Source organism: Pollachius pollachius (assembly GCF_949987615.1).
Source record: "Pollachius pollachius genome assembly, chromosome: 15".
Taxonomy (NCBI): Eukaryota; Metazoa; Chordata; class Actinopteri; order Gadiformes; family Gadidae; genus Pollachius; species Pollachius pollachius.
This window is the reverse complement of record NC_136948.1, coordinates 21,689,876-21,702,508: the sequence shown is the minus strand read 5'-3', so window position 1 is coordinate 21,702,508 and position 12,633 is coordinate 21,689,876. Positions and strand designations below refer to the sequence as shown.

Sequence of the window (12,633 nt, the reverse complement as noted above, 5' to 3'; positions counted from 1 at the left end):
CTGTAGGTTTGACAGTGTATATTTCTATATACTGTAGGTTTGACAGTGTATATGTGTATATACTGTAGGTTTGACAGTGTATATGTGTATATACTGTAGGTTTGACAGTGTATATGTGTATATACTGTAGGTTTGACAGTGTATATTTCTATATACTGTAGGTTTGACAGTGTATATGTGTATATACTGTAGGTTTGACAGTGTATATTTCTATATACTGTAGGTTTGACAGTGTATATGTGTATATACTGTAGGTTTGAGTGTATATGTGTATATACTGTAGGTTTGACAGTGTATATGTGTATATACTGTAGGTTTGACAGTGTATATGTGTATATACTGTAGGTTTGACAGTGTATATGTGTATATACTGTAGGTTTGACAGTGTATATGTGTATATACTGTAGGTTTGAGTGTATATGTGTATATACTGTAGGTTTGACAGTGTATATGTGTATATACTGTAGGTTTGACAGTGTATATTTCTATATACTGTAGGTTTGACAGTGTATATGTGTATATACTGTAGGTTTGACAGTGTATATGTGTATATACTGTAGGTTTGACAGTGTATATGTGTATATACTGTAGGTTTGACAGTGTATATGTGTATATACTGTAGGTTTGACAGTGTATATGTGTATATACTGTAGGTTTGACAGTGTATATGTGTATATACTGTAGGTTTGACAGTGTATATTTCTATATACTGTAGGTTTGACAGTGTATATGTGTATATACTGTAGGTTTGACAGTGTATATGTGTATATACTGTAGGTTTGACAGTGTATATGTGTATATACTGTAGGTTTGACAGTGTATATTTCTATATACTGTAGGTTTGACAGTGTATATGTGTATATACTGTAGGTTTGACAGTGTATATGTGTATATACTGTAGGTTTGACAGTGTATATTTCTATATACTGTAGGTTTGACAGTGTATATGTGTATATACTGTAGGTTTGAGTGTATATGTGTATATACTGTAGGTTTGACAGTGTATATGTGTATATACTGTAGGTTTGACAGTGTATATGTGTATATACTGTAGGTTTGACAGTGTATATGTGTATATACTGTAGGTTTGAGTGTATATGTGTATATACTGTAGGTTTGACAGTGTATATGTGTATATACTGTAGGTTTGACAGTGTATATTTCTATATACTGTAGGTTTGACAGTGTATATTTCTATATACTGTAGGTTTGACAGTGTATATGTGTATATACTGTAGGTTTGACAGTGTATATGTGTATATACTGTAGGTTTGACAGTGTATATGTGTATATACTGTAGGTTTGACAGTGTATATGTGTATATACTGTAGGTTTGACAGTGTATATGTGTATATACTGTAGGTTTGACAGTGTATATGTGTATATACTGTAGGTTTGACAGTGTATATGTGTATATACTGTAGGTTTGACAGTGTATATTTGTCCTCTCAGCCTCCGGCCCGGCGACGCCCGACTCCTCTGAGAACGCGTCTCAGCACCTCTCCCCTGAGGCCAGCCGTAAGGCCTACTGGAGGACCTGGGACGGCAGCTCTGGGAGCCACGCCTCCCCCAGCGTGTTCTCGGACCACGGCGGGAACACGTCCCTGGGGGGCTTCTCCCACCTCAAGTCCCCCGTCCCGGTCCGCACCAGGAGCGTGTCGGACTCCTCGGCCCCGAGACAAGGTGGAGCTCTGAACACCGGTCAGACTGGCATGGATCGGACTGAAGTGTTGTGTTGTCTGCGTTCTTTTTTTTATTTGACATTATTTAATTTGACCTTTTTCCGGCACTTTTAACTTCATCCTCTCAATTTTCTGTCTTCCAGACTCTGTGACGAGGACGTCCACCCCGTCCTCCGCCAAGAACGGGAAGGCGGCCGGGCCCCAGGGCACGCCGTGGGAGACGCTGGTGGTGTTTGCTATCAACCTCAAGCAGCTCAACGTCCAGATGAACATGAGCAACGTGATGGGGAACAACACGTGAGCTGCTGTTGATCAATAGTTGAATTGGAAACGCACAAGGCACCAAGATACTGTGTTACAGTGGAATTAACTCCACGTGCCATCTTCCTTCTGTAGCATCAATCTTAAGGAGATTATGCAGAGATTATTTTCAACACGATATATATCACCTTTTCGTCATCTTCCTACTTGGATAAATCAGTAATTTCACAAGAGAACCTGGCCAATTCCAAGTATTGCTGCCGTCCTAAACGGTTTGATGCTTTGTGTTTCACGGAAGAGCAACATTACGTCATTTTTGATGGCGTAATGTTGCAGAATATCACCTACAAGCTGGTCAGGATTGCCATAGACAAATGTCAAATAGTGATACAGCAAATACCACAAGCAATTTTTCACTCTGTGAAGAATGTTCCATTAATGTCAACGTTAAGGCAACGATCCTAAGGCTTGCCATGCATTGACAACGCTTGTTCAATGAACCAAAGAGATGACAGCTGTAGCCACTTGGTCCACCACACTGAGATGGCTGTGTTGTCCCTCCAGTCCACTCGTGGGTCACGTGGGTCGGGGCGTTCAGCCATCATCACTGCGCCTTAGTTTCATATATCTTTGTCCATATATACTTATTTCATTAACCTGATGACGTGGATACCGCATTACGTTCTAATGAGAGCTCATTGGCTCCTCCAGGTGGACCACCAGCGGTCTGAAGAGCCAGGGTCGCCTGTCTGTGGGCAGCAACCGTGACCGGGAGATCAGCATGTCGGTCGGCCTGGGGCGGTCCAAGCTGGACTCCAAAGGGGGCGTGGTGGGGGGCAATATCGACGTGAACACTCTGGAGATGGTCTGTGAGTACCTGAGGATAACGACACGTAGCGGCAGAGTCCATTGGTTTGAGTTTGTTCTATTCAATTTTGCTTCGGGTGTTAAATATATAATGTATAAAATATTATATATATTTATACATTTTTTTGTAATGCAAGTTTTTTTTATTGAATTTTAGCTTTGGCAGTACACATACAGAGACATTTCTTTTTACAGTTCAAATAAAGTCTTTGCCAGAAAAAAAAAATATATATATATCAGTAAAATCAAAAAATATCAGCAGGGGCAAATTCATATTGGATTGACTAGAATGGTTATCTATGAGACAATTTAACCACTTAATCGTCAAATCCCGCCGGCGAGCAAGTTTTAGTTACACCACCCCTTCCCCCAACATGCTGGGTCAATTTTCCACTTGCACTTTTTAAGTAATAATAATAGCCAAAACACTTTGTTTGAGCTTTTTTTGTCAAAAATGCATAGGCGGAATAGCTAAAAATTGAATATTTGTGTGATTATGCCTGTCTCATTACATATCAGAACATCTGGTAAGCTATCTAAATGGTTCACAAGAAAGCCCAGAGGGTAGCCTTTCATTTGAGACCAAGATTATGCGTCTACATGTTTGGGTTTATGTGTAGTAAACCTTTTGTTTACAGTATGCATTTTGGGTAGCCAAAGGTCTTTTTTTGGAGTCTCCAAAAGGACCCTGACCAAAACGAATGGACATATCATTACATCAAAGGAGCTGGAGACTTCATCTTTTATGCTTTGTTGATCTTCTTTTACACACAGCATCATAAGACCTAGGGCGAGGGCTCAGTAGTGTTTCCAGGGGATATGGAGTTACCCAGGGTGCTTCAATCAGCTTGGTTTTAGAGTTGTGTAACCGGCTGGAAGGAAAAACAATATTGTAGCCTTCCCAGCACTGTGTCAGTACATGATACAGTTATTCTGATGAATGTCATATAATTCTACAGGTTCTCAGCTTTCCAAAGAGACCAAGCATGTGATTAGAGGTCATACTATGAAGGAGCAGCTGTCTGTAGAGGAGGCGCATTGCAACCAACCTGACCTATGTCGTCATAAGGGGCCAGGTTACCTCCTCATTCTCTGCCTTGCCTGCACAGCGAATTTGGCCGGCCAATGAGACAATGAGCTACGAACGCGCCACGTGTGTGTGTGTGTGTGATAAACCACACTGCAACGCAAGTGTTGTACACTTCTTGTGTTGTGGCGCATAACACGTCGGTTCTTTGACGTCTCTGGTATTTCGACAACAAGACTGTAGTTGTGGACGTGGAAGAACCAGAGACGTCGGAGAACCCGACGCAGTCGTTTGAGATTCATAATATCGTCTTGAGGCTCACACAGCTTTTGGCCGTGATAATATATATTATATGATATAGATATCTATGTATAATATGATATTATTTAGATATTGAGCTCCAGGACTCCCGCCGGAGCACCCGGAGTGTTCTAGAATATTTACAGTAAATATTCTAGAACACTCCTCCTTGACCCGCCTCTCTCCTCCTCATTTGCATTAAAGCTACAGACACCGAAACGGCGCGTTTGGGGAAAGCTCAATGTGTGAAGGGCTCGTAGTGGCTGTAATTCTGCACCACGGCTTAATTTCGGGAACGTCTTCAAATACTGTGTTTAGGGCCCACTAATATCTATATTAAAGCATCCATAAAGTAGCATGCCATGGGACCTTTAAGATAGTAAAGAAGTCTGTAAATTCGTCCTGTTGGGGATTAATATCCGATGTGTATAATTCGGGCGGGCTCTTCCTAAGTTAAGTGTTTTTTCTCTATGTGTTTATTTTCTTAGAAATTAAATGACTTGGTACCACGTTCAATGCATTAGCTGGAATTTAAATGGTTGCGGGAATCCTGTCAAGGGAGGGAAGGTATTTGCATTATCTGAAGCATTATAAGACAGACATAGCTTTCCTCCTGGGGCCTCTGGCTTTTCTCCAGCCTTAAAAAAACAAAACAGAAAAGAAAACAAATAAGATAGGAAAGCCAACAATTTGGGCCGTGGGTTATGTACACCTAACCAGTAGAGACTCACTCTCCGGCTTAGTTGCTCAAGCAGTACAATATCAAGCTCCCTCACCCACCTCTTTTAAATCAGCTTCTTTTTTATTTTTATTGTCTATAATCTATTATCAATTGAATAAGCAGGACTTTGCCGATGAGAAAAAAATTGACGGATTCAGATTGTATTTGACACAATGCGTTTGTTTTGTGTGTTTTTTTTTCAAAGCACACATCTCCGAGCACCCAAACCAGCAACCCAGCCACAAGATCCAGATCACCATGGGCTCCACCGAGGCCCGGGTGGACTACATGGGGTCCTCCATCCTCATGGGGGTGTTCAGCAACGCAGACCTCCAGCTCCAGGACGAGTGGAAGGTCAACCTCAACACGGTGGACACCAGCCTCTCAGAGAAGAGGTAGACGATAGGTCAATGGATTTAGCGACACAATTGGTGGTTACTCTGTGGTGCTGACTTGTGTCGTACGGATTTAACAGTTTGAACCACGTTCATCGATCATTTATTTGGATAGCTGCTATTTTTTAATCACAGAAATGTAAGAGCCGTATACTGCTAAAGTATTTTAAAAGGAAACATAGATGAACAACCAATATTTTTTAACTCTTAGAATGTGATTTTGGCCATATCGTCAAGCTTCAATAGGGATAAACCTTTATCCTTTGTCACAGAGTATCTAATGTTTGGTACACATTTTGCAGAAAGGTTGTGCCTATAACATAATAGTGGTTAATAAGCTACCAAGGTAAAAAACGTTTCATGAGTTAGTAAAATTTAGACTTCACTTCCAACATTAAAATAAACAGAAAATTCTACGCATTATGTCTCAAATGCGAAAAGAGAACTGAAGGAGCTTTTACCGAGATGATAATGAAGGTTAAAGACATGGAAGTGTGTCCGCGTGGATTAAGATGTCTCCTTTCGCGTAGAGAGTATCATTTTAGAAGGGCTTCTGGATAGGAATATTGTGGATGTGGTGGCATTCCTTTAATGAACCACAATCCGATCCCTGTTCTCGTGTCCCCGTCTCTCCACCTACTCAGTGAGATCTTCATCCACGGAGACCTGCAGTGGGACATCTTCCAGGTGATCATTTCCCGGAGCACTACGCCCGACCTCATCAAGATCGGCATGAAGCTCCAGGAGTTCTTCACCCAGCAGTTCGACACCAGCAAGAGAGCCCTGTCTACATGGGGCCCTGGCTCCTACCTCCCCCCCAAAGCCCCTCTGATCAACATCGAGAAAGGAGCAACAGAACTCTGTGAGTGCAGACGGTTTCCTGGATGCAGACTGCAGTTTGTCCACGTGTGTGTATAATGACTGGTGTTTCACTCCAACGGCTCTCAGATCTGGACGCCGCCCATCACCGCCACTGGCCCGGGGTCCTGAAGGTTATCGCCGGCTGCCACATATCCCTCTTCCAGATGCCCCTCCCCGAGGACGCCGTGCAGCTCGGAGGGTCCATGAGCCTCCACGGCAATCACATGACTCTGGCCTGCTTCCACGGACCTAACTTCCGCTCCAAGTCATGGGCCCTGTTTCACTTGGAAGAGCCCAACATCGCCTTCTGGACGGAGGCCCAGAAGATCTGGGAGGATGGTGAGCAGAAGAGATGATACCTCCCGTGCAAAACCCAGAGGCAGCCTTTTTTAACACCTTATTTTCTCCAATCATCTTCTTTGCTTGATTCTGTTTCTTTCTAATACAGGCTCAAACGATGACTCCACCTACATCGTACAGACTCTGGACTTCCATCTGGGTCACAACACCATGGTGACCAAACCCTGCGGTGCACTAGAAAGTCCCATGGCTACCATCACAAAAATCACCCGCCGCCGTCACGAAAATCCTCCCCATGGCGTGGCCACAGTCCAGGAGTGGTTCAGCTACGTCACTGCCATGAGGAATGAAGGTAAGGACGTGGAGTCATCCCTGTTACGAACACTTCCTGCGTTTGAGGACGTTTTGGTGAAGAAAAATTCCTTTCTTGTAATTGTGCTCAGAAAGTTTTGTCGTATTTTTAAAAGAAATTGTCGTATGAGTGTATGTTATAAGATCCAGCTTTTTGGGTAAAACTTGGTCCAAAAAACAAACTTTTCAAATGGAAATATGACACGTTAATGAGAAAATACAATTATTGTCAATAAGAAAATATGTATCAATGTTACTATCCCATTAATATATGCCTTTTTCGTTTAAATTAGCAGGTTTGGTCTTTTATCGCAATTTCATAAAATAATATGTTAAACTTTAGAGTTGAACTTTTGAGCTTTTGTTTTTAAAAAATCGGACTTATGTGTTTTATCCCTCTGTTAAGAGTTAAACTTACTGCGGAATGTTGACACCAACAATGAGGAAAATGGATCCACCACCAAGAGCTCCAGCTTGCTCAGCAGCTTCCGCGGTTCCTCGAGCTACAACCACGAGACAGAGACCATCTTCGCTCTGCCCAGGATGCAGCTGGACTTCAAGTCCATCCACGTCCAGGAGCCAGACGAGCCCTCATTAACGGGTACGTTTGGTTAAGAGGAAAGGAACTGGTGGATCTGTGTTTGTAAATTCTGCATTACTTTGAATTGAAATACTTAAGTAAAAATGTATACAATACGCATTTTATATTATTTATGCCTGATTGAAGAGGTTCGACTGGAACAGTAGCGTGATTCATGGGTTAGTTTGATTGATGGCTACAAACAGAATGCCGCTCACTCGATGAGGACCCTCTGAAGTACTGCAGAAGTTACCTAATGACAATTCCAGCTCTGAAACCAAAATGAATACTGTAGTCCAGCCGTAGCAATGCAACGAGCAAATGGAGAGAGTGAGAGTTATCACCAAAACTAAAATGTGCATGTATGTTTATTTTAGGGATGGGCATGATTGATCGATCATTGATCGTTAAGAATTTTGACGATCACGTGATATTTTTATCGATCAAGAGGAGGTTGTGCTTCATAGTGCGAGAACGGAACAGCCAAGCCATTGCTTAGCTGCTTCGTGGTTCTTATTGGAATTGGAATACAGATTTTGCCTTTTTCAATTGTTCCCAAACATTTAAGAGCGCCATAGGTTAATTCGGCTTTTACAAGTGCTGCATAGGCCTACATCTATTAATATTTTCAAGTAGTTGTTCCCTTAAACCGGTTTGTATGTTTATTGTTGGCGATCAATTCTTATTCTGTAAAACTGATTTTGTCTTTTTGAATTGTTATCCGTGTTTAAGAGCGCATTGGTCATCTTTTACAAGTTCCATACCCCGCCACCCGACACACACCAACAAACTGCGCCACACAGACCGATACACAGCGACACCGAAGGGTCGTGACGTCTGAGTGGCTCGTAAAGTCGCCATGAAAAGAACGTCACCTGCTTTGGAGAGGATGGCAAAAACAAAGCATTTAAACCCCTTTTTCTAAACAGTGATTAAATGGCAAAGACATAAGACGCGTAGTCATGTTTAAAAAATGTTTCAACGGTTTTGGGTTCACTGGCTCTTTCAGTGATTTATGGTCCAAGGCAAACACTGTTGTGGCCTAGGGTTAGGCTTAACATAACCCTATGCCATGTTCATCCCATTGTTCCTAGACTCCGACAGCAAGCCTAAGGTGGAGTGCAGCGTGGTCACAGAGTTCACAGATCATATCTGCGTCACCATGGATGCTGAGCTCATCATGTTCCTCCATGACCTGGTGTCGGCCTATCTGAAGGAGAAGGAGAAAGGTGTGCAGCCTGCAGTGGGAAACATCTGACACATCTAAAAACATCAAAATGACAACGTTATTTTTTTAACCTCGTTAACCTTGCTCTCTCTATGCCAGCTCTCTTTGCCCCCCGGATCTTCACCACCAGGCCCGGTCAGAAGAGCCCCACGACCCACGATGACAGCTCCTCAGACAAGGAGGAGGGCATCAACTACACCACCGTGGACTGGAGGGAGTTCATGTGCAACACGTGGCACCTGGAGCCCACACTCCGGTCAGAGACCGGGGCGTACCATTCGCTAACGTTGAAAAAACAAAATTCCACTTTAAAGGAATCCTCTGCTACTGAGTTCTGGTGGCCTGAGAATCAGCTAGTTCATGTCTATTATAATATATACCAACTGACACAGCTCTTCCTATCACCTCAAGCTGGACTTTTCTGTGGGTTTTTACCAAGCGTCAGAGTACCAACATTAACGGATGGGGGCCTAGCAATACAACCGACCTTTGGCTGGTTTATCACAATCCTTAGAAAAATCTTTCAATCAGACTTCCCTAAAATCAGTCCCACTGTTCTCAACATAATTCAGATGCTGTTGCTTTGTACTGAAGAAGGTTTTCATTTGTGATTGCATTGTTTAGCGATCAGGACATTTTAATAAACAGAATATGTGCAACTGGCATAAAGAGAAGTTTATTAGTCAATAGTCAAATCACTATGTTCCTCTAGTTACACTGCTAATTGACAATGCTTTGGCGTGCTGTACTGAATCGCATAAAGGTCTTCTATAAAATAATATGTTACTCACAAACCACTTCTTTACTTCCTAGGCTGATTTCTTGGACTGGACGCAAGATTGACCCAGTGGGCGTGGACTACATATTGCAAAAACTGGGTTTCCATCACGCCAGGACTACGATCCCCAAGTGGCTCCAGAGGGGTGTGATGGACCCCTTGGACAAGGTTCTGTCTGTGCTCATCAAGAAACTTGGCACCGCTCTACAAGATGAGAAGGAAAAGAAAGGCAGAGACAAAGAAGACCACTAAAGATAGACTACACTCTCTTAAGCCTCTCCACTGTTCAATGCATTTGTCAGAGTAGCCTTACTTCTAAATGTGTTGATTGCAAAGTATTTTACTATTGTGCTATGTGACTAGTTTCCTCACCTCAATGTGTCGTTTTTTTTATATATATATATTGTAAGGTAATTTAATGGAAAAGGTTGTTGCATTGCTTATAAACAACCCTTCTAAAAAAGATGTGAATCAACTCATAAATTATGTTATTAACCAACTGGAACATTTTTATATTAAGGCTGGCCGATATTTAAGAAACATTTTCTTTAAAAAACTACCTTTTTAGACTCCTTTTCTTCAATATGTTTACTATCTTTTTTATGTTTGAAGGCAAACATAATTTTGGTTTAAATGTTCATCCATAGTCACATTTTGTCTACTTTTAACATCATCATGGAATGAACTTATACTTGTAAAGACGCATTGATTGTACATGTATAATTTGTCTTATATATATATAATATGCCTCTGTAAATAACTTGATTACTTAATGTTGATTGCTTGGTATAATAAAAACACTAATTTACATTGATTGCTAAAGGATACATTGAAAGATGCTCAAGTTTTACTAAAAGTCTTTTCACTGAAATAATGTATAGTGTAATTTTTTGGACGTGATTATGCAAACCTGCATATTAATTCTAAAATGTGGTTTGAATCTCAAACTTGATTTTGAGATGGTCAATAAAAAAAATTGTGATCGCGTCAAGCATGACAGTTGAAAATAAGTAACTGAGTAATGGAGTGTAAAGTTTGAAGCATATGTCGGTTGTAAAGGATAATAAATGAAATAAAAATAAAAGTTTCTTCATTCTATCATGCTCATGGACTACAACCTGCTGATTCCCATTGCTAATTATTATTAAAAAAAATGAAGGTGATAAATAGGAACCCTGGATGGCTTATAGTTTCCTCACCTCTTGAGAACAAAGTAAAGTACAAACGAAACAAACACATTACCTGACAACACACACAATGCATGATTAGCTTGAGGCTAATTTGCATGAAGAAAGCGGAACACCTATGAAATGCAAACCGTTATGTAGGATTAGTTTAGTAATTAAAATTAGTCTTTTTTTTTTTTTCAAAGATCGTTGGCATAGAAATGAAAATTACACCTCCTAATTTACATACAAGGCACAATGAATAATAAGATAACTTAAATTATGTAAAATAATGGGACAAATTATAAAAATTGGCAAGAAATGACAAAAAATTAAATAAAGTAATAAATGAATGAAAATACAATTCTCAAATACATGTTTCTCCTCATAAGCTGCAATAAGTGCTTTTGCATGTTTACTTTTCATTTGTTTTAAGGAACTTAAATGATTGGCAACCAGGTCCCGCGTAAACACGGAGAGAAGTGGCTTGGTTCTCCTCCACTTGCTGGCATGGATAAAAAACATTGACTGAAGCATCACTTTTTTTTTTACAATCAAATCACTCTCCTTGTATATTACACCCCTAAAATAATAATGTATTAAAATAATAATGTATTATTTTAGGGAATCAGAATACAAAAAACTGATGATCAGCAGTCTCTGTTTCAGACTCACAAAAATAAAAAATGTCATGTTCAATGCTAAATCTTTTTTCAGTTCACTGGATGGATAGATATTACTCATAATTTTAAAATGTACTTCTACGAAAAGATGGGAGTTTCTGTTCGATCGTATATTGGGAAGAGTCAATTATTAAGAGGAGTAAGTATCCATCTTTTTGAGTTTCCCTCAGCTAGAAAATTTTGACTGTTGAAATAAAGTGTAGGTAGAAGTACCATAACCAACTGTGTTTCTATGTTTTGGACTAAATTTTTACTCCACAGCTTTATGTGTCCATACTTTGTCGTATTTCAAGCAGAAGTCATCATGAGAGCCAGCCTCCTTGATCATTAATAAGATGGCTGACTGACAAGATATTTTCATCCATCCAATGTTGTAAGTAGAGATTTGCGATTACATAGCACATATCTGTTGTTCCAGATGGGAGTTTGATGTGGGGTTAAATGAGGAAAAGGAGTGTAATGGGGTGGGTTTGTGAAATGAGGAAGTTTGATTGGCAGTTTGATTGGCAGTCTTTCAACTGAAAATCATATTAAAAGGTCAAACTCTACGCCACCCATTTTTTTAAATAAACCTCTGGGGAGACAATACCACACACAATTTTTATTCAGCAGGAAAGATTTTAACCATTTTAATTGTAATGAAGCATTTAATCATTCCAAATGAATGGCTTTTAATCCACCATCTTCGTAATCTTTAACTGTTTCAGATTTTTTTATGTTATGTACCCGATTTTGCCAAATGGAATAAAAATTAAATTGATTATTTTAATGAATTTATCAGGGATGGCCATTCAGCCAGGTTTAAGTTAAAGGCCGTATTTGAGTTGAAGTTTGGGACCGAAATGAACAGAGCTCAAAACCTTTTGTGTGTCCTGTCCGCCATTTTACCGGAAGTCCCCGGGTATTAGCAGTACACTTTAGAGCGTAACAGTGTGGTTCCGGAAGTAAAAATCTCATTCATTTTCACCATAGATGTTTTGATTAAAAGCCATAATGTCGTAACCATCCAAAGTATTCTTACCACGTGCCGTTATATTGTGAATCAATGGTATATTTAAGCTCACGACTGTGGAATGTGGTCATTATACCACAGTTCAGGGGCGTTGTTCAACACGACGCGAAGCGGAGCGATGGCGAATGGGTTTAAGGGACGTGGTTAGTTTCAGTTTTTGAGGGTGTCCGCTGCAAAAATGTGATAAATGGGATTGTTGTTTTTGACCAAACCACAACTAGAGCGTGCACTGTGCAGCCCGCACCCCTCTGAAGTCGGAAAAAATCTCCAGATTGAAATGCATTGGTTAAATATTGAATTTATTAAATATTAAAATATATATTATATACATATATAAATAAACAATTATTTAGTTATAATATAAGTAGACCATGTAGCTTTTATTCAATTATCTTGGTAACAAGATCTGTATCTGACCATT

The 12,633-nt window shown here is 40.2% G+C and overlaps 1 protein-coding gene across 8 annotated transcripts in view; it reads left to right on the top strand.

Annotated features, from left to right (window-relative positions):
- kiaa1109 (KIAA1109) overlaps positions 1 to 10,449 on the top strand; it is a 99,977-nt gene extending 89,528 nt beyond the window's left edge. For 5 of the 8 annotated variants that reach the window (XM_079752823.1, XM_079752818.1, XM_079752820.1 and 2 more), the window contains 11 exons: positions 1,453 to 1,701; positions 1,826 to 1,979; positions 2,655 to 2,812; positions 5,064 to 5,253; positions 5,898 to 6,115; positions 6,202 to 6,453; positions 6,563 to 6,766; positions 7,172 to 7,366; positions 8,440 to 8,574; positions 8,673 to 8,829; positions 9,387 to 10,449. In XM_079752823.1, the coding sequence (XP_079608949.1) occupies positions 1,453 to 1,701; positions 1,826 to 1,979; positions 2,655 to 2,812; positions 5,064 to 5,253; positions 5,898 to 6,115; positions 6,202 to 6,453; positions 6,563 to 6,766; positions 7,172 to 7,366; positions 8,440 to 8,574; positions 8,673 to 8,829; positions 9,387 to 9,603 (2,129 nt within the window). In that variant the 3' untranslated portion in view covers positions 9,604 to 10,449. The remainder of the gene's footprint in view (positions 1 to 1,452; positions 1,702 to 1,825; positions 1,980 to 2,654; positions 2,813 to 5,063; positions 5,254 to 5,897; positions 6,116 to 6,201; positions 6,454 to 6,562; positions 6,767 to 7,171; positions 7,367 to 8,439; positions 8,575 to 8,672; positions 8,830 to 9,386) is intronic. The other 3 variants (XM_079752824.1, XM_079752822.1, XM_079752821.1) reach the window with 1 other exon arrangement.
- The last annotated feature ends 2,184 nt before the right edge of the window (positions 10,450 to 12,633 follow it).